Raw genomic sequence first — 22,116 nt, 5'->3', positions numbered from 1 at the left:
TAGTTTTAATTTGCATTTCTTTAATAATTAGTGATGTTGAGCATCTTTTCATGTGCCTGTTGGCTATCTGTAAGTCTTCTTTGGAGAAATGTCTATTTAGGTCTTCTGCCTATTTTTTGGAAAATACTGCATATCTATACAGGTGTCTGCCAGTGTCAGATTACAGAGAAAGTACTGAATGATGTTGGTGACAGTGCTAAGTTGTAAATAAACAATCATGAGTTTGTGTCACTCACTCTGTTTCCTAAATTATTCAAAGAACCAGGACAATCACTTTGGGAGTAGTAACATTATGTCGTATTTTTCTTCACTTGGAATTTGTTCTTTCATTTTGTGTACATGTTTTTGAGACTTTAAAATGGCTTTACAGACCAATCCGTGAGTCTTCTGAAGGAGGGGTTGAGAGAGTAGAGTATAAGTCAGACTTTGTGTTGAAATTCTGGAACTTTTGTAATCTTGTATCAAAACTCAACCTGTTAGGTATCTGCATATTTTATACAGATCTAATTCTTCTTTCCAAATAGATAACAATCACCATTTAACAATCCTTCTTTGCCAATTTGAAACGTTAATGTTATTTTTATTATTATACCAGCATGGGGACAAGAGAGGAAGTCAAGGAGAGAAATTTTTTTACTATGTATCACTTAAAAATATCTTTTAAATTTCTGGGCAATGTTAAAATTACCTATCCCCAAATTAAATACCTTACTAAAATACTACCTCATACCTTCTATAATTCTGTTTGTTACTTTTTCAATTTCTTGACTTGAAAGATTATTCTGATATACTATGCTTTCTTTTCTTTCTTTGTTCATGAAGACATTTAAGGCTCTAAATTTTATCTTTGAGTTTATCTCCAACCATAACCTTTAATCTCTTCTTATTAACATTATAGTCTTAATAACCTATAATTAAAATTAACTTCTTTTAGAAACAACAGTATGTGGGGGAATCATATCTACTAGAATAATTAAAATGAATGTATTGTAGTTACTAATAATGAGACCAATATAATAGTAGCATCATATCTCAGTTGAGACAGGAAATAATTATGCTATATTCCACGCTGACCAGAACTCATTTGGAGTAAGGTCTGGCTCCTTTTGTTTTCAAAACAAAATTTTAAAAAATTATTCCTAGTTTGGGATAGGAAAATCAACTTCAGAAAAAAAAAATCACTTAAAATTTGACTTCCCATAGATAAAATGAGCAAAATATTGCTATATAGTCCTCTCAATATATTTTTTGCTATGCATATAATACATTTTTAGTATATAAACGAAAGTACATTAATCACTAAAGAGAATATTGTGAATTTCTATATAAGTATATGTCTACAATGTCATTTTATAGTCACAGAGTATTCCACAACACATAAATAATTCACAAAATTCTCTATTGCTAGTATGCGAGTTTTTTCTGATTTTTGTTACTACAAGAAATATAAGGATAAATATTCCTTTAAGGGCATTTTTCCACATTTTAAATTATTACTATAAAATGAATTTATGAAAATAGAGTTGTTGAGACAAAGAGCATAGAAAGACTTGAGATTCTTTTAAATTGTCCTCAAGAAAGTCTTACTAATGTAATTTCTTACATTCACTTCTGAATGCTGTATTTAAAAATAATATTTGCATGAAAGCTGTTTTTACTTATCTGAAAAGGCTATCTATAAAAATGGGATGCAGGCATGTTTTCTTGCTTTAGAAGGCAAATGTAGATTCAGCTACGTCAGCTAAAAGGTGGCAGGTTTTATCTCAGAATTTAAGAATTTACGCTCAATATAGCAGCCAAAAGGTTGAGAATACTTCTCTGCACAGCCGATTTTTGTCATTGGAAGTGTTCAGTGATTAGCAAACACTCATTTGTTAAATATGTCACTTTGGGCATAAAGTATGACTGGCTGACCTAAGATTCCTTCTCATTTTGTTTGGATGATTTTATGTTGCTTTAGCTTCAATTTTGTCATACTTAACTTATTTATGTTTTTTTATAGCATGCATTTACTTTTTCAGAGTATTTCATGTGTATATAAATATGTGCTATTTTCAACTTCAAAAACTTTGTTTTTTATTCAATAATTTCTATCTTCACTATTCTTTAATATGGGCAAGGTATAACCGATAATAATGCTAAACCTCAATATTTGTCCAAGGGCCACTGTACTCCATTTCCTGTTCCATCGTTCCAAAGAGTCAGAAGCTAAAGAAAGAACCAGAGAAGCAGGGCTGAAGCAGTGTTTGTTTAAATGCATCCTGCCTAGGCTAGGTAGGTGAGGATGGTATCAGACAACTGTCCTCTCCAGAAGCTATTCATGAATAAACTGGGACAGGGGTAAACAAAGATTAGATGGGTCTTATGTCACTTTTTTTTTTCTGCAGATTTAAGAACAAAATAAAATATAACAAGAAAAAGAAACACTTCAAAACCATCCATAATCTACCTATGAAGCAGACAGTGAAATAACATGGGAAGAGAACCCAACATCAGTGGGCCAAGAAGAAGGCAAATGAGTGAGAAGGAAGGCTACATCTTGATAGGGAAACAGAAATATGCATTTTTAGAACTGCAACTTAAAAATAGCAACAGAAAACAACTCATTTTGTTAGTACTAATAAGAAATATATAAATACAACATAAACAATACTATATTTAAAATGTAGATCTGGTAATACTATTTTTCTCTAGAAGTATAGGATAAAGAAGAGAAGTTCAAGAGTAAAGTTGCATAGAAATTACAGGCTCATTAAAAATGGTTAGATTTTAAGTTCTTAGTACACAGTATGCATATTTATTCCATCAGAATGCTGAAATATAAGCTCTTTACAGGCTTATAGGTCACGGTAACTTACAATACAATTTCAAGTATTTAAAAATATCTACCTTTAGAAGAAATGATGCTCCGTCCACTTCTGCTTTGCCCAAGAGCTGACAAGTCAGGTCAAAATACTGCATTGGCTGGACATCACACAATTTCACTAATGTTGAAGAAGGTGAAATATGAGTAGATGCCCAAACACGTAAGGCTTCTACCATTTTGTGGTCCTCAGCGGTGAAGTTAAAACACTTGCTTGAAGTACGAGGTATGATAGGAGCTCCCAAAGTTCCCTCAAATGTCAAAGATGCAAAGCCAGAGCTGGTGATACCTTGAGTCTCCTTTTTATATACTTGGATCTAAGAAAGTGGCAAAGTAGAAAACAAAACAGAAATAAACAAAACAGGTTACTGATGCAGAACCTAGGAACTGGAAACACTTGTGAGATTATAAAATCTTGCCAGCATAGTTAATAGAGGACATAATTCTTTAAATATTTCATTTAATTAGCATATGAAATCACAAAATCTACTGGGCTATATCAAAATCCACAAGCACCATGTAAACTGTAAAACACTATGCAAAATTATTTTTATTTTTTAAAGAGCTAGGTGGCAGCCTCCCTAATACTATCAGGCTTGCAGTTTTACTAACAAAACATTTATTAGTTTTTTTAGTAAGGTATAATTTATAAAAGGAAAAAGGATAATAAGTAACAGTTATTTATGAATATTATAGGGAAAACTAGAACACTTAAAATATAAGAGTTTGAAGTGAGTAAAATGCAGCCGAGGCTAAGGGCTCATCGGTCTGACTGAGTCAGCTGGGATATGCCTTAAAAACATTGGCTTTCTGAATTTCAAGGCTCAGTTATTAGATGCACATGCATTTACGACTGTTATATCTTCTTCATAAAGCAACCCTTTTGAACTTATGAAATACCTCCTTTAGTCTCCTGTAATACTGTCTGATATTAATAAATGTATTTATATATTTATTGGAAATTAGAAAATATATTGAACTGAAGGATACTTAAGTTGTGATGTGCTAAAACTTGTTGGATATAACTAAAGTAGTATTCAATACATAGAGAAAAATTTATAGAAATAAGTGAACATTTTACAAAAGAAGGTTAAAAATCAGAAATTTAGGCTTCTATCTCAAGAAGCTGCACAAAGAATATTATTTCAAATCCAAGGAAAGTAGAAAGGAAACATAATCAAGGTAAGAGAAATAGAAACATACAATAGAGAAAATCAAAGCTAAAAACTCATTTTCTGAAGAGATTAATAAAAATGATAAACCTAGAATGACTGATCTGGAAAAAAAAAGAGAAGAAACACAAATTATAATATCAAGACTGCAAAAATGGATTTATCATTACAAATTTTATAAGCATCTAAAAGATAAGTAGCATTATCAATAAATTTGACAATTTGGATGAAATAAACTTTTCTAAAAATTATATATATCAAAGTTGATAGAAAAATAAAAAATCTGAATGATCTCATTCCTCTTAAAGAAATGTTAATTCATTAATAAAATCTATTAATAAAGGAATCACCAGGCTCAGATAGCTTTACCAGTGCATTATTCCAAGCATTTAGGTAAGAAAAAAAAAACCAGTAATCTTGCACAAACTCTAGAACTGAAAAAGAGGGCACATTTCCTATTTTCATGAGGCAGCAAAACTTTAATTTCAAAATTTGTCAAAGACATTATAGGAAAAGAAAATTACAGATCTAAATATGAAACAGGAAAATAATAAATGACCTCGAGGAAAACTCAGAAGCCATCTTCATGAAGTGAGTAGACAAAGCGTTCTTAAACAGGAAATTAAAAAGTACTGACCATAAAACAAAAGTTAAAAAAGTAGACTATATTAAAATAAAGAACTTTTGTTCATCAAAAGACATCACTAAGAGGGTAAACAGGCAATCCATAGAGTGGGAAAAGATACTCACAGTCCATATACCTGACAAAAGATCTGTAGCCTAAATATATAAAGAACTTTCACAAATAATTAAAAAATGAAGTTAAAAATTCTATAATGAGCAAAAGGCTCAAATAAACACTTTTAACTTCAGAAGACATACAAATTTTAAAAGGTTCTCAATTTCATAAATTTTCAGGGAAATTCAAGTTAAAACCACAATAAGATACTAATACATATGCAACAGAATGGTTAAAATTCAAAAAAATGGACAACATCAAGTGTTGGTGAAAATGTGGAACAACTGGAATTCTCTTATATCTGTAATGGGTGTGTAAGTTGGTAAAAAAACACTTTGGAAAACTAAAGGCTAATATATGCACAACCTTGAACTCACGAACCACACTCCTTGGTATACAATCAACTGAAATGCATATATATCTATGCATTATACAATATATAATATGTAATATATATTATAATTACATATAAATGTATATATTACATTATATATAATTATATATATTCAGTAAAAGGTATGTAACTAGACTGTTTATAGCAGCATAATAGCCTCAAACTGAAAACTACCTAAACGACCAACAGAATAAATATATAAATTCTGGTGTATTCAAACATTGGCTGGACAGAATGCCATTTAGCAGTGAAAACAAAGTAAACAAAGTAAAACTATATGCAATAGTACAGTTGACTCACACAAGCATAAGCCAGAAATTAAAAAAAAAACAAACCCAAAAAACTATAGTGTATTTCCTTTATATAAAGAACAAATACATATGAAACTATATATGTTGTTAGAAGTTGTGAGATTATTTACTCTTGGCGGGGGGGATGTGTGAATGACAACCCCAGGTAGGGGTACAAAGGACGTTTCTAGAGTGTTAGTAACATGAGCATGCTAATACTGTGAAAAGAGAGATGTATATTTTACCTCAATTAAACAACAGCAAGAATTACAAATACAGTTGGCCCCTGAACACAGGGGTTAGGGGCACCGACCATCTGTGCCGTTGAAAATCCCCTTATAACTTACAGTCGGCCCCCTCTATCCTCAGTTCAGCATCCATGGATTCAACTAACCGTGGGATCCTGTAGTACTGCACTGTTTACTACTGAAAAGAATCTGCACGTCAGTGGACCCGAGCAGTTCAGAACTATGCTGTTCAGGGTCAACTGTACTACAGGAAACAGCAGTGTGTGAGAAATAAGCTATTTTTTTGAAGTTTGGATAAGCCTGTAATATAGTGCTACAATAGTAATATTTCTAGTTCTCTTTATCTTTAAGCAAATGTTCTCCACTATTCTTCTATTCTCAGGGAAAAGGCATTAATAGAGCAAGAGAGTTATTTCACACCATATGTTAAGACTAGAAGACATCTGGACTATTGCGCTCATTACTGAGCATCAGTGACCATGAGGACCACAGATAAACTGAAGCATTAGAAGAAAAGACAACCAAGATAGTGAAGGGGTTGCATGGAAACCCATGTAACAAGAGCAAACTATGAAGGCACTGAGATGTTTAAAACCTAAAAGACTGGAAATATTAAAGTGTTAAAAAGCGGATTTTTAAAAAATCATCACATACTATTTAATAGCTCTACCTTTTAATTAAATGTTTTCTAACGGAATGCAACTAGTCCGAATCGCGGCAGCGAACACATTTCTGTGGAAGGAGGTCAGGTAGTTTGCTCAAAAGAAGAGGTTTCCTAGTGTAAATCATTTGAGGTTTGATACTATTTACATTTCTTCTTGTCTCTTGAAATGCCTGACGTCATGTTCTAACAAAGCAACCACATAATTAGTGTGACTAGTTTTAGTGAACAATACAGTGTTCTTTTCAAACAAATATAAGTTCTAAACAGTATGAATTATACCTTCAGCCTGTGAAAGCGAACAATATCTCCATTTTTATAAATCATTGGAAGGGCTTCATAATTTCCACTAAAGAACAGGCAGGTTAACTTTACATGTGTCTGGTCCACAATTGTTACAACTGAGCAATAATCTGGAAAACACAAAAATATTTTACCTGACTTTTCGTATTTCAAAGCATTTGACAAAATAATACTGAGTTCAAAACACCAAACATTATTCTTCCCTTTAATCAAGTCTTCTAAGAATAGGATCAAAACATAAAGAAATTTTCTTGTCTCTCAAAATGCAGTGCCAAATTATTTTGCAAAAGTGGTCTACAAAAATTCATTTTAGAAAGTTTAATGAAACAAAAATAAAAACCGTACTTAATATAAATTGTCTGGAGGTGTAATAACTTTATTACCTCAAAGTTTAGAAACCATGAAGCAGATAAACATATTCAAATAATATAATTTCTAAAATAAACATAATTAAATTTAGAGTGAAAACAAAAAACTAGAAGATATTTGCAGCAAATGTGATGAAGAGTCAATATACTGCATAAAGATACTAAGAAAACTGGTTATAAAACCCAGATTTTACAGTAAATATGAAAGTCAAATGAACAAACAACTCATAGAAAACTATATAAGAACAACTCAAAAGGGAAAATGATGATTTGCTAGTTATCTATAAAAGGTTACACATTAGAACGAGAGCAATTTTATATAATTTAAGCTGGCAAAAAACCCCACCAAATTTAATGATAGTTGGGTTGCCATGAAAACAAGTTAACTTCAATCACTGGTGGCAGCAAAAACTGTAATAGGTGCTACCTTTTAATATACATGTTTCAGAAAATTGCACACTGAGAGTATGTGTTGACTTCCTTCCTTCTCAGTAATATACTCAAGACAGTATAGACATAGAAAAGGATAAACCCAGAACAGTGAAGGGAGAGGAGAGGAGAGGGGAGTGAAGGAGAGGTAGAGACCATATCAACATATTTCAGGAAGTTGGGAAAGTAAATGGTTAAGGGATCAAATGGACAGAGGAGGATGCATCCGTCAGATACTCTAAAGTAGCTACAGCAAAGATGGCAGCCGTTGGGATTAAGGGTGACAGTGAAAAATAGAGCCCAAATCAGGGCTCATGCAAAGTTTACACATAGGACAACTGTTTCAATGAGCACCCATCCTAACCCTCACTCCCCTTGAAAATAACTTCAGGTAGGCAGGTAGGGTATCTCAGTCTTTAACACCAACCCCTTCCTGCAACACAGGCTGCTTTCCAAGGAAGTTTCACTGATAGACCAGGAAGTGGTAAGGCTTCTAATGAGGGTGTGAGCACCCAGAATAAATCCATCTGCATTAACACATTAGGGGGTCTACAGTCAGAAGGCTCTCTTCCCACCCACCTTAGACTGATACTTTCAATGTGCCCTATGTAAGTACTATTTGTCTCTGTCAGATTTCCAATTCAAAAAAAGAGATCAAGTTGAAAAAACAAACTCATTATATACAAAGCAAAGGAAACAAATGTCTACAACCTAAAATAAACCATACCTACATTTGTAAATCTGTAAACAGTATACCATTACCAGACACAGAACAATAATGGATGGAAGGAAGGAAGGAAGGAAGGAAAGAAAGAAGGAAGGACACTGGGGAGGGGAGGAGGTGGAGGAGAAGAGAGGAGGAGTGGAGAGAAAGGGGGAAGGAATGGGGGAAGTGAGGAGAGAGGAAGGGAGAGGGGAGAGGAATGGAGGGCAAAGAGGAGAAAGAATCCTGATTCTGTGAGGAGGGGACAATAATTAATTCAGAGAACATAAAAAACTTTAAAAACAAAACCTTAATAAGCATCTTCAAAAAGAGTAAAAAGATATTACATCTTCATCTCTTGATATACAGGATCTTCTGGACCCAATTTTAGTTTTGGAGTTTCCATTTTCAGTAGTTTTAACTATTTGTAAGGAGTGTAATTTCAGGACATTTTTTTTTCTCTCTTAGCAGTCTTCCAAAGATTAAATTTTACTTATTTTTTAATAGAATAAAACACATTCTTCTTGTGATGATCATATGGCTCTACTGTACCCTTTTATAAATCTAAGATACATTACGGAATCTTAGTCATCTATTTTCCTTTACCTCAAAACATTTTGCTATTTCACTATCCTATAAATTATTTCATCATTATTCCTATCTATGCTTAAAAAAGACTAAATTCATTTTTTTAATGGGAAAATGAGAAACTTGCCTAGAGGAATGATGCAAGAATGAAATTAATCATCCCTATAGCACTGCCCTGCTCAATGTGTTATAACACCTTTCAAGAAGATATAAACCAGGGGCTTGCCTGGTGGCGCAGTGGTTGCGCGTCCGCCTGCCGGTGCAGGGGAACCGGGTTCGCGCCCCGGTCTGGGAAGATCCCACATGCCGCGGAGCGGCTGGGCCCGTGAGCCATGGCCGCTGAGCCTGCGCGTCCGGAGCCTGTGCCCCACAGCAGAGGGAGGCCCCCGTACCGCAAAAAAAAAAAAAAAAAAAAAAAAAAGATATAAACCAAGTTTGAAAACTATCTTTGAAGTTTCTTCTTCAGCCTTAAGAATTCAGAACTGAAATTTTTTTGCCAATAGTCACAGAGAAGAAAATCGACCAAAGATGTCCTTTAATCATTATTAGATGGATCAGAAGCTGAATGCAAAGACAGGTAGCAGCACGTTAGATACTATGGATAATGATGAATGTACTTTGAATAAAATACAAATGCTCTGAAGGTTTTAAGTTTCATATAATTTCATGACAGACTAAACACAAGGGCAAAGAGATCACTAATCTAATGAAACTCAGTTCAGGTACACATGATCAAACTTGGTGTTTTTACATTTTTGTTTCCTGGCAGCATCTGCAAAATCACGTATCACAGATTTATTTGTAATAGAATACACAAACTCACATTTCATATTTATACCAGAGAACTATTTACTACTTATAGTGTTATTTTAAGCTGCAATGATTCTAGATTACTCCTTTCACTTTAAATGCTTCACAATGAGCCACTTTTGTAAAATGGGGATATAATACACCAACAAAGCTGCAAATATAGCAGGCATAAATAACAATAGCTGAATTTAAATGTTAGCCAGGACGAACTGACAGAGCCCAGTCTTTGTAGCATGTACATGACACTGAAGAATAGAGGGACTTCCCTGGTGGCACAGTGGTTAAGAATCTGCCTGCCAATGCAGGGGACACAGGTTCAAGTCCCGGTCCAGGAAGATCGCACATGTTGCAGAGCAACTAAACCCGTGCACCACAACTACTGAGCCTGCGCTCTAGGGCCCGGGAGAAAACTACTGAGCCCACGCGCCACAGCTATTGAAGCCCGCGTACCTAGAGCTAGAGCTCCAAAATGAGAGAGGCCACCGCAATGAGAGGCTTACGCGCCGCAAGGAAGAGTAGCCCCCGCTCGCCGCAACTGGAGAAAGGCCACGCGCAGCAGCGAAGACCCAACGCAGCCAAAAATAAGTAAATAAATCTATATTAAAAAAAAAAGAATGGAATAACTGGGAAAAACAAACAAACAAAACCTGGGGCTTTAGTTAAAAAAAAAAAAATCAGGCTTAACCTAAATTTCAAAATATTGAAAACTGTCTCATGGTTTCGTTTTTCCTGGAAAATGCCAGCCTTCCCAAAGATGACTTGATAGATTGCAAAGGACTCCAGATGACACTTTGAGAAACACTGTGTAGGCCCACTGTCTAGAGGGTCTAATATAGGGTCTCCATTAGCTTTTGCAGTATCTTTGTACAGATTTAGGAAAAGACTCCTCTTTCTCAAATAGAAATACTGTACAACTTAGCTTTACAGAGGAACCTTACTGAGCCCAAGAGAGTAGCAGCCTTGGCACATACATTCTGGCCTTTTTTTTTTTTTCCCCCGGTGCGCGGGCCTCTCACTGTTGTGGCCTCTCCCGCTGCGGAGCACAGGCTCCGGACGCGCAGGGCTCAGCGGGCCATGGCTCACGGGCCCAGCCGCTCCGCGGCCTGTGGGATCTTCCCGGACCGGGGCACGAATCCGTGTCCCCTGCATCGGCAGGCGGACTCTCAACCACGGTGCCACCAGGGAAGCCCCATTCTGGCCTTTTAATACAAACCGCCAGAAACAGGGACACATGTGGCACCTGCAATGCACACATTCCTTCTCTAGGCCCTTCCTCCTTCCCACTCCCCTTGAAGTGTCTGTGTCAGGTTCCAAGTTACGGTGGGCAGGGACTGCTGAGCGAGGGAAGTGACCTCAGCGGATTGCCCAAAGAGCAATACAACAGGCGTGTGTGCCAGGGTGTGTATGTGCATGCTCAGAATTCTGACTGGGTCAAAGGGATGGCTCTACGTGCTGGTGTAGATTTATGTAGAGGAGGGCACTCCCCAGCTGCATTAGGACTTGGCCTGAAATCTACACAGGTGTGCTTTCATCTAAGTGACTCCGTGTGGATGAAAATGGCATCTCCTTAGACGGTGCACACTTGTGCACTGCATACATGAACTATCATATGTTAAGTCTCTGTTCCTTCCTTTCTTCCTCTTTCATCAGAAGTACTAACAATGACTTTTCCCAAGTGCAAGCCAAAGAGACTCACCTGGTGCTCAAATCCTTTCATAAAGTAAGATTTTATTAACATAGAAAGAAAAAAGAGAATCTTTCCATAGAGCAAGAGTTCCGTGAAAGCAAAAAAACATCTACACTGCATATATATAGAGAGTGACAAAATACTGAGAATTTGTAGGCAAATAAGACTTAATTCAGTAAGGATCTTAATAGTGGTGGGAGTGGAGTGAATGTTATGTAATAGCAGAATCACCACAGATACTAACTATAGGTGAATGACCAAGCTTGCACAGTTTGAATAAACCTCTCTAGAATTTAAATCTCCGTAGGTATTCCCTCCACCACCCTAGAATGCCAAATATCTCATTGCTGGTTAGAATTTTGTTTTTTAGCAGCAAGGAACCCTACTTAGTCTCTGCTTTACTGTTTTCCAATCCAATTAAAAAATATTTTTACATAAGTTAAACTAAAATTTTTTTGAGTGTCTACCTAGTGCTAGATATAGCTACTATTCAGGAAGAATATTAAACGAACAAGGCTTGGCAATTGGCACCTTCTCCTATGAAGTCTACATTTTCCTTTTATTGATTTACATCCTTAAAAACTAATGCTATAATCTCAGCTTGTGTGTTATTTTATATGCCAACATTTGCTAGTATATAGAGTTTATACTCCCTGTACATGTAATGACTCATCACAGTAAAGGCAGAATTAAAGATCCAGATGACATTTTCTAGAATAACTGGAAACTGACATTTAAGCTTGGCACTGGGTAAGTAGAGAGCCTTAAGACGGCCCCGGATCCTTGGTGAGCAGTACAATAAGCACTCATATTTTAGAAAAGTGGTGAAAACAAAAGATTTTATAAATTTCACGCCCAACCTTGCACTTCAAAACACAAGAGACCTTAAATTAAAGTTCATACCATGACTGAAGTTTAATCAGAGTCTGAAATTATGTTTAATGTTAAAGAAGATATTTTGGTAAAAGGTATTTACAGTCCTAAATACAGTTTGGGGTTATCAAATAATAATTAATAATGTGTAAAATGTCACTATTCTAAATTAATTTATAGAAATGGAATAATCCACTTTAATTCTCAGACAGAAAACAAAACAAAAATACAGTACTTATGTTAGCAAGTTATCTTATTCCCAGGCCTATAACTAGGGGGAAATTACATTATTTAGCAGTCAGCAATTACTGAGGGCTTACTATATGACAGGTAGTGTGCTAAGCAATTTATATGCATTATCTCCCTGAATTCTTAGATAGTTGTATGTAAGTTTACAAACGAGAGAACTTAGTTTCTTAAAAAGTCTAGGCAAGGTATCCAAGTGTGAATGTCTTATAGGTCACATATAACTCAGCATATCTGACTCCTGTTTCTTCATTTAACCAGAACACCACGCTGTCTCCATGTTGCATGCTTTTTTAAAACATCAACAACAATCCCGAAGAAAGTAAAACATTACACTTAAAACTGTGATGGAGGGTTGAGAGTTTTCCTAAGTAGGTAAAATTATACTGTACCTTAACTCTATATTATTTACTATTTCATGCATTTATCTTGAAACATACTAAAGGAGAGTTCATTACTAAAGAATAACATATCATTATAATGAAACTTCACCTATAATTTACTCCAGAGACATCACAGAAACCCCACAAACATCACAGAAAGATTCTACAATAATTCATTCTTATGAGGCTTATATGCATTTGTACATTCTTTGTAATAATTATTTTTTGACTCATAAACTGAAAGAATAAAAAGGAGACAAAAAAGAGTATCTCCTGAGGTAGCTGAACAAGAGTTAAATCCTAGTGGACAGACAAAAGCAATAAAAGAAGATGTATGTTTAAGGCTACTTACAGAGGAGTTAACTGAATTGTGAGTGTAAGAGGACAAAGGAGAGAGTACAGTACTATAAATCAGGAGTTGGCAAACTATGGCCCATAGCCAAATCCATCCCACCACTGGTTTATTATCTTTACAAAGCATTCAACTTAAGTTTTCCAAAAAAAGTCTTTTCACATTCATACTCATTTGGTTATATAAGATTTAATGAAATTACTTAATTAGAATAACAAGTAAAAGGAGTACAAAGAGATTTGGGAACCAAATGGTAAGAATGCAATTCATTCGAGAATACAGTTCCAGTAGTGGGAGTAGAAATGGACAGGAGCATCAGAGCTAGGCAATTCCCAGTCACCAATTCCTAGTTGTGAAAGCTTAGGATGACAAAAGCATCAGTAACAGCGTTTTACAGATGGAGTGTAGAACATTTGTTCATTGTCAAATTAGGTAAGAAGGTGCTTAAGAAAGCTTCTAATTTAAATAATAACTTAGCTGTAGGAAAACACCCAATGTGCCATGAAATAAATTACATATATTTATTGTGTAACAAAGATATATGTGTACATAGTAAATAATTTTCACAACAGTGATTGTATATAGAAGATTTCTAAAGAATGCCAGAAGGAAAGTAGACACTCCTTAATCAGAAAACACAGAAAGATAGGCTTCCAGATTTAGTATTATGTCTTCACAGTTCACAGCATCTATAACACATAGTAGCTGATCAACCAACCATCTTTACTAAATTAATGCATGTCATTACCTACAGCAAATATACAGTACTTGCAAAAATTCTCCCTCTCTGAAGCCTACTGCAGACACTGAAAATCATTTAGCCTCTTTATGCCTCAAATTCCTTATCTAAAAAATGGGGAAAATTGGGGCTTCCCTGGTGGCGCAGTGGTTGCACGTCCGCCTGCCGATGCAGGGGAACCGGGTTCGCGCCCGAGCGGCTGGGCCCGTGAGCCATGGCCGCTGAGCCTGCGCGTCCGGAGCCTGTGCTCCGCAACGGGAGAGGCCGCAGCAGAGGGAGGCCCGCATACCACCAAAAAAAAAAAAAAAAAATGGGGAAAATAATAGTATTCACCTCATATGATTGTTAAAATTAAATAAGTAATTACATGTAAAGTATTTAAAATAGCACCTAGAACATGGTTAAATGCTATGTATAAGAGGTGGCCAGTGGTGGCAGTAGCAACAGCAGCATTTCTATTACTGATAATTAATCATAACATTCTTTTCTAATGAACACAGACATGATCTTAGAATCTGTCTTAATGAAGTACATGAAGATACTTTGCCAAGATACAGTGCCAAACGGATCACAGTCAGAACATAAAATCAAAAGTATAGATGTAAGGGATTGCAAAGGAATTCCAATTTTAATTTCCATTGGAATCTCAATTAGTTGTTTTTAGATATGGTGCTATCAACCTTCCACAGAGAAATATCTTGTAGTTAACAAGAGCATCTGGTCCTCAAGAGAAATTTCATTTGGAACACAAAGAGTTTCTGAAAAAGCTGTAAGGTGGAATATAGCACTAACCACTTATTCAAAATTTACGATGTTGAAGATAATATAGAACAATTTTAATGGATCAAAATGGTAATCAAGGGCCAAGAAGATCTAATACCTCACTTAAAAATTAGGATAAAGAAGTTCACTGTGTCAGCTTGAAGAAATGTTCAAGTTCCTGTAGGGTAAGAGGTCTCAAAGTTTGGTCTGCAAACCACTGGAGGGCTCCAAGATATTTTTATGGGGTCCAGAATTTCAAACCTATTTTCATAGTAATATTAAGATGTTATTTGCCTTTTCAATTGTGTTGACCTTTGGACTGATGGTATAGAAGCAATGGTGAGTAAAACTGCTGGTGTCTTGGCAAGAATCAAGGCAGTAGCCTCAAACTGTAGTAGTGGTCACAGTATCTCACTGTTTTGTATCTCACTGTTTTTCAACTAGTAATAACATCCAAGCATATACACAAATCCTATGAAGTCCTGATACTGTTTTCCAAATAAAGCAAATATTTCAAATTCCTAAAAGTAAAGAATTAAAAGTACAAAATAATTATAAGAAATACTCCAATGCATAAGCTACTTTTCACGGGTTTCTCTATTTCAAACTCCTACTTTTTTCCTTAGTTCTTTTCATTTTTTAACCAAAGAGAATTTTTTGTGTTTTCATTCAGGGAAGGGGAGATGGGAAAGTGGGGTAACATTAATATATCCCTACCCATTGTAATTCTGTGTTATGTTAACTCTTCCAAAAAGCATTTCAGAAGTATTCACAACAAAGCTTAGGACTCCACATCAATAAATTAAAATGTTTTGCCTTATTCAAGTAATTACAGCAGTGTATTTTATAAACATCTGGTGCAGTGACTAAGGGAAAGGGTACATAAATTGCACTCACAAATACTGCACACTGAAAAGATAAACTGAAAAATTATAAAATCCCCCTGTATGAACATTATTTCTCAGATTTGTTTTATTGCTCTATTTCCGCAGCTTAATTTTGGACTACTGTTATAATCTGGAATTATTTTTCCTACTCATATTTTGTTCTCCCCATACCAAATTACAAACAATTAAAACAGCATTCTTGAAATATGTCACTACTCTTAGCAAAGACTTTTAGTGCTACCACATTATCTATGGATATTTCTGAGCTGTTAAAAAATGCCTATATGTAAATATATGTACAGATACACAGATGTGTATATAGAGAACTATCAAGTAAAAAACTACTTTCTTAACATCAAGGATTGAAAAAACAGAATTTAAAATGACCTCACTTGAAGTTTACTTCTTAGTATATTAAATCTAACTTTAAGTATTTTCTGTACAGGCATGCCCACACACACAATCAATTCAATTACTGAGCTGCAGGCCCAGACAGACTTACTGTAGCAATATTTTTCAAAATATCATCTACCTGCTACAAGGCAAGCTCTCTAGAATAGCATAACTAAACATGAGGAAATTCTCAGAGTCTCCTAAGGTTCTCTATAAAATAATGAGGAGTTTCAAAATAAAATTTTATATACATATTTTATATACATATTTTTGGGTTTAGATATGTATATAGTTGTAAAAGAAGGAAACAAAAATACAGATTCAAGAAACAAGTGGCATTTAAAAAAATCTGTCCAATAATTTGCTCTCAAGAACAATAAAGAAGTAATATAAATGAAATATTAAATAGCTTTCGGGTTCTTTCACAAATTACCATTAGATTCATGACATAACTTGAAACCAAGCTACTCATTTTAACAAATACTAACAAGGCAAACTGCTAGAATAAGTTTTATTTAACTGCTCCAAAGACGTAAAGTGTTTCACCGAGTGAGTAAATAATCCTTCAATAATGACTACATAAAATGACAAAAATATTTATTTTCCCCATGCGTCATTTTTTACTCATTCCCAAATGAAAGAAAAATCATCTTGTGAAGTTACAGTCAACTTACAAATAAATATTTTATTTTATTTTTTTGTTTTGTTTTTTAACATCTTTATTGGAGTATAATTGCTTTACAATGGTGTGTTAGTTTCTGCTTTACGACAAATAAATATTTTAATAATAAAGTTACAAAACCAAGAGGTAATTTAAGTCTACTTTCTTGATAGCCTGTATCAGCAGGGAAGGTAGGGAGAGTAGAGAGACATTTAATAAATCAGTATTCTTTCTTAGTTTATCTAAATAACAACCTCTAAAAATACATATTTAAACTTTGATAAAGAACTGACTTTAAAGCTTCAGTAAGACTTCATGTTTAAACTGTTGACAAAGTATTTTAACTCCTTTAACACTTAGGTGATACTTCATTTAACTTGATGTAAATCTAGAAAAGGTAACAAATGATAAATTAAGGCCTATATTCTGCGATCTTCAGCAATTCACCTAATTTCCTCAGTATGATTAAGTATAAATCGCCTTGGAGTTTTATTATAAGGGAAAGCTGGTAGTTCATCTAAGTAAGGTCTTTAATCAAAGAAGCATGCATGCATGCATGCTTATATATTTATATAATCCACAAAAAAATAAATTAAATAATCCACAAAAAAATTCCTCCATGAAAGTTGCTTCACCACCTTTTTATCTACTAGGGCGCTGTTGTTTGTATTTATTTATTTTTTTGAGGTAATTTGGCATTTATTTATTGAAAGTAAATTGAAATCTATTCTGTTATATTATATATTATTACAACAAGTGCTGTTCTTCACTGAGGCAATCTGCCATTGATTTTCTAACTATGTTTTATACATATGCAATTCAAGATTTGAAAATTAAAATAATATTTACCTTACAAAGAATTCACATATCTATTAATAGCTACTGCAACTGGCTCTTACCATATTACAGGTACAGTTGCATATGTTACTTCGTTACAGCAAATTCCATGAGAGACCATGACCATCATCATCTCCATTTTCAGATAAACAAATTAAGCAAGAGAAGCAGAGTAAGTTGTCTATTGTAAAACAACTAAAATTTTCTCTTAAGCTTCTGCTGTAGAGTGTTGTTGTTTTTAAACCAATCAGTACTTCATCAACAGTTCTCCATTTGTATAAAAGTTTATTATTGAAATACTAAAGTAAAAGCCATGAAGGCAAATCACTGAACTAAGGCAATACTACATGTTACAATCTTACTTGTTTACAAGGATACTTGCTATACAATACACATATAACAGCACTCTCTTTATTATGCTGGTGTGAGGTTAACATAATTTCCACTCATGTTTTTATAATATTGAAAAAGATCATGGGAGGCAGGAAAGAGAAGTGTAAATATTATGATAGAGATATAGGTTCTAATATATAGATATATATACATGCACACACAGATGAGGTAGATAGGTAGGTAGGTAGATATATTTATGAGTTCATAAATGTTATTGTGAAATTACACCTGGGGGAGTTTTCCTCTTATGTTTTACTCTATGTATTGAGCAACCATAGGTCATAGATGGTATACCTAGGTGTAAGGATTTCAAGTAAGACTAGCAATGGTCTTTATCTTCACAGGGTTTGTGTTTAAAATAAGGGAGACAAAACAATAAGATTAATTTTTAAAATAACTATAATAAAGTATATTGATATTCATCAATAAAAAGGAATAAACTATTGATACATGCTATAACATGGAACCTCAAAATCATTATGCTAAGTGAAAGAAACCAGAAGCAAAGTGAGCCTATCTATACGAAGTGTCCAGAAAGGTACAGAGATAGAAAGCAAGTTAACGGTTGCCTAGGACTGGGGATGTGAATGAGGACTGACTGCAAACAGAATGGAAATTTTTTTGTATGGTGTTGCTTGCTCATGGCCATAAAAATGAAATTCACTCTTCGTGGTCGAATCAGTTAGCATCAATCATACAAATGTCAGTATATGAAGTCTTGCTGATATCTTTTGTTAACTATGATCTCCTCATCCGTTTGATTTGACATTAAAAATTATATCTTTTTAAATCATCATTTTAATTGTAACTTGGGAGCAAATATAAACACATGTGCTGTACCGTCTGAATCCTTCTTAAAATTTGACAAAAACCATAACCATGAATGAGATCAGAGGTCAGCAAACTATGGCCTGTGGGCCAGCTGACTTCTGTAAAATCAAGTTTTATTGCTACACATTCACTTACACATTGTCTATGGCTGTTTTCATGCTACAAGGCGCAACTGAGTAGTTGTGACAGAGACTACCTGTCCTGCAAAGCCTAAAATGTACTCTATCCAGTGCCTTAAGAAAAACTCCAACTCTTAAACTAGATTAATGGTGGACATACAAAAAGCATACTGGAAATAAAGGACTAATAGCATAATACTCTGAAATAGGAAAAGAAACCAAAGTACACTACAATGTCTTTATTTAATACTTAATCTTTCAAGAACTCAATTTTTCAAAGTAATGGTACTAGTATGTAAACAGCCCAGCATCAAATGAAGTAATATTTACATGACCAATTTAAGAAATTTCAAGATGAACTTAGTATAGAAGATAAAAGATCATGATTTCAAAGCAACTCAACAATTATTTCTGATAAGAAAAACTGCCTACAAGAAAAAAAATAATCAAAAAGACTGTCAACTCCACTCTTAGGTATATACCTAAGAGAAATGAAAACATATGTCCACACAAAAACATATATATGAATGTACATAGCAGCGTTATTTGTAACACCAAAAAACAGAAAGAACCTAAATGTCCATCAAGTGACAAATGGATAAATAAAATGTGGTCTATCCATGCAATGGGATACTTTTCAGTAACAAAGAAAAATGAAGTACTGATACATACCACAACACGGATGAACCTTGAGAGCATGCTAAGTGAAAGAAATGAGTCACAAACTATCAGATATTATGATTCCATTAATATGAATAGTCTAGAATAAGCAATCTATAGACAGAAAGTAGATTAATCGTTGCCTAGGGCTGGGAGGAATATGGGGAGTTTGGGAGCTAAGAGATGCAGAGTTTCTTCCGGAGGACATGAAAATGTTCTACAATTGACTGTGGTGGTAGATGCACAACCCCATGAATATACTAAAGCTACTGAACTGTAACCTTTAAATGAGTAAATTAGATGTGAATTAAATCTCAGTAAAGCTGTTTTTTAAAAAAGGGACTATCAGTATCTGGTTAAACAGCTGCTTTAAGGCACTAAATGTATGTATTATAGTTTAAGTGCCATGTAATTTATAGATATTATTTATCTTCCTTGTTCATATTTTTCTTTCAACTCTTACGTACTACTAAAACTACTCTTAACCTATTCTTAATCACAACGAAACTCTCCTCAAATTTCAAAGAGGAAGTTACTAGTACAGCTACCAATTAGATTATTATCCTAGGAATACTCCCCAACTAAGCCACATGACATTTGTTTTGCTGATTCTAAGACTCATAAAATTGGGCTTCAAGCTTCATATTGATAAGCAACAGCCAGGAATGCCCACAAAGAGGCATTCCTGAACAGTGTACGATACTGCGAGCTGGTAACTGGTAAAATATGTGATTTGCCTTTTGGAACAGGAGAAAGCATGACCAGTGCCACTTCCAAGTTTCTACATCTATAAAATAGAGGCGATGCAATGCCACACTTAAGGTATTTTGTAAAGCATAAATGATAATCATATGAAAGACATCATAGAATTTAGTAAATAAGAGCTGCAATGTTATTATTTAGATGGCCATGCCCCTGAAGAATGCAGGCAATACAAATTTTACAGAACAAAAGGGTCAACCTCTGTGGTACACAAACAGAGGTATTATAATACCTCTAAACTCTTTTTATTCTTAATTTTATATTAAAAAAATTTCACTAGCTGGAGATGGGAGTGAAATTAGTGTCTCAGTGGAAAGAAAAGTCTTCTTCATGACTTTAGAGCCTTATATGGTTTAAAGTGGCAACAGGTTCAATTATTCAAAGATCAAATCTATTGTGGAAATAGGACAATTAATAACATATTCAGCAGAACTTCAATATATTGGACTAGATATAGCAATGCTTAGCATTTATATGCATTCGAGCTTTCAAACAATTTCACAATAAATTTATAAACATGAACTTAGTATAACGTCATTTTATTTACATCTACTACACTTCAGCTTCAGTTAAAGGCAAATTTAAAAGCTATATAAGTATCTCAAATATACAGCATATTATACTTCCAAAAGAAAACTGACACTTGTAGAAATAAAAATACTATGATTAATGTATAAATAATATAAGGAGAATAATTTAAAGTAATAATAATAAAAGTTAAAATGAGAGGTGAACTACTTTAACTTCTAACATATTCCTTTATAAGCTAAAGCTCATTATACTTCTTCATTAAAATCCAAGCACTAGGACAAGTGACTAGTTCCTCTAGTGAATTAAATGTTATTTTATGAATTTTATATTCATTCTATTAAGTATTGATAAATTATTAATAATACATATGTTTAACATTTATCTTACAAAATGCACTAGGGATATATTACATACACACACACACACACACACACACACACACACCCTTTAAGAACCTGACAACATTTATTCTAGCTGTAGGAAAAAAATAATCACAACTTATGGTAGAGATTCATATAAATCCTAATCTGATTTCAAATATTTTAAAATCCTGATACCAGTATGCATATGGCAAATTCACCCAATATATTCCTGTAAGGCTTAAAAGTATACTAAAATTATGAATGAAGACACAAAAAAACTGAGATTAACAAGCAAACTATATTATTACACAGTAAATCAGAATTGAGGATAAAGAATCCTACCAACCCAAACATCCTCAAAAATTCATGTAGAGATTGTAGCAAATATGCTGCCTAATGATTAAAAATTGGGCAACATCTAAATAGTCCTCCTTGTTTTTGAGGAGACCTATTGCAGGTCACGTATTGGGAGAAGAAAATTCACCTCAAGCTCTCTGTCAGGTGTTGCTCCACGGATCTTTATATAGAAGTATAGAAATTATACATGATTTAAACATGACATTATTTAATAAATGATTTTGAAACAAGGCAGTTACCAACAAAAAGTGAGATCACTGCACACTACATAAAAAACAAAATTCCAGGCAATACATGCAGTTTTAAAAAAATATATAATAATTTTAAGGAAATATAGGGTAATATTTTTCAGATCTTCTAATAGGTAAGCCTTTACAAACAAATTATGACTCCACAAGCATTTTAAAGATTTAAATTTCAAAAACTACCAGCACAAAACTAAAATGCTGCGAAAAGCATCTGTAACATAATGACAAAAAAGAGATTATCATTAATATATAAGAAGCTGCCAGAAACCACTGCAAAAGGACAAACAAGCAAACTGAAAAATAAGGAAGAGAATATATTTTGATTTTCTTAATTGATGATATGTAAAGTTGGGAGGGAAAGTAATATACTGAAGTAGAAGAAAATCCTAACAATGCAGATGGAAATCAAAGTAATATGTAACTCGAAAGTAATATTTGGGAACCTAAATATTACTAGAATCCATT

General features: G+C 34.0%; 1 protein-coding gene across 2 annotated transcripts in view; it reads right to left on the bottom strand.

Annotated features, from left to right (window-relative positions):
* The window catches only part of POT1 (protection of telomeres 1), a 78,975-nt gene that overhangs the window by 28,774 nt on the left and 28,085 nt on the right, over positions 1 to 22,116 (bottom strand). Inside the window, exons 8-9 of one of the 2 annotated variants that reach the window (XM_007107223.4) lie at positions 6,650 to 6,780; positions 2,890 to 3,180 (exon numbers count right to left, since the gene is read on the bottom strand). In XM_007107223.4, coding sequence (XP_007107285.2) covers positions 2,890 to 3,180; positions 6,650 to 6,780 — 422 coding nt within the window. Of the gene's footprint in view, positions 1 to 2,889; positions 3,181 to 6,376; positions 6,528 to 6,649; positions 6,781 to 22,116 lie in introns of those variants that run through there. The other variant, XM_007107226.4, reaches the window with a different exon arrangement.

The sequence above is a fragment of the Physeter macrocephalus genome, chromosome 5 (assembly GCF_002837175.3).
Source record: "Physeter macrocephalus isolate SW-GA chromosome 5, ASM283717v5, whole genome shotgun sequence".
Taxonomy (NCBI): domain Eukaryota; kingdom Metazoa; phylum Chordata; class Mammalia; order Artiodactyla; family Physeteridae; genus Physeter; species Physeter macrocephalus.
This window is presented reverse-complemented; position numbering and strand designations above follow the sequence as displayed.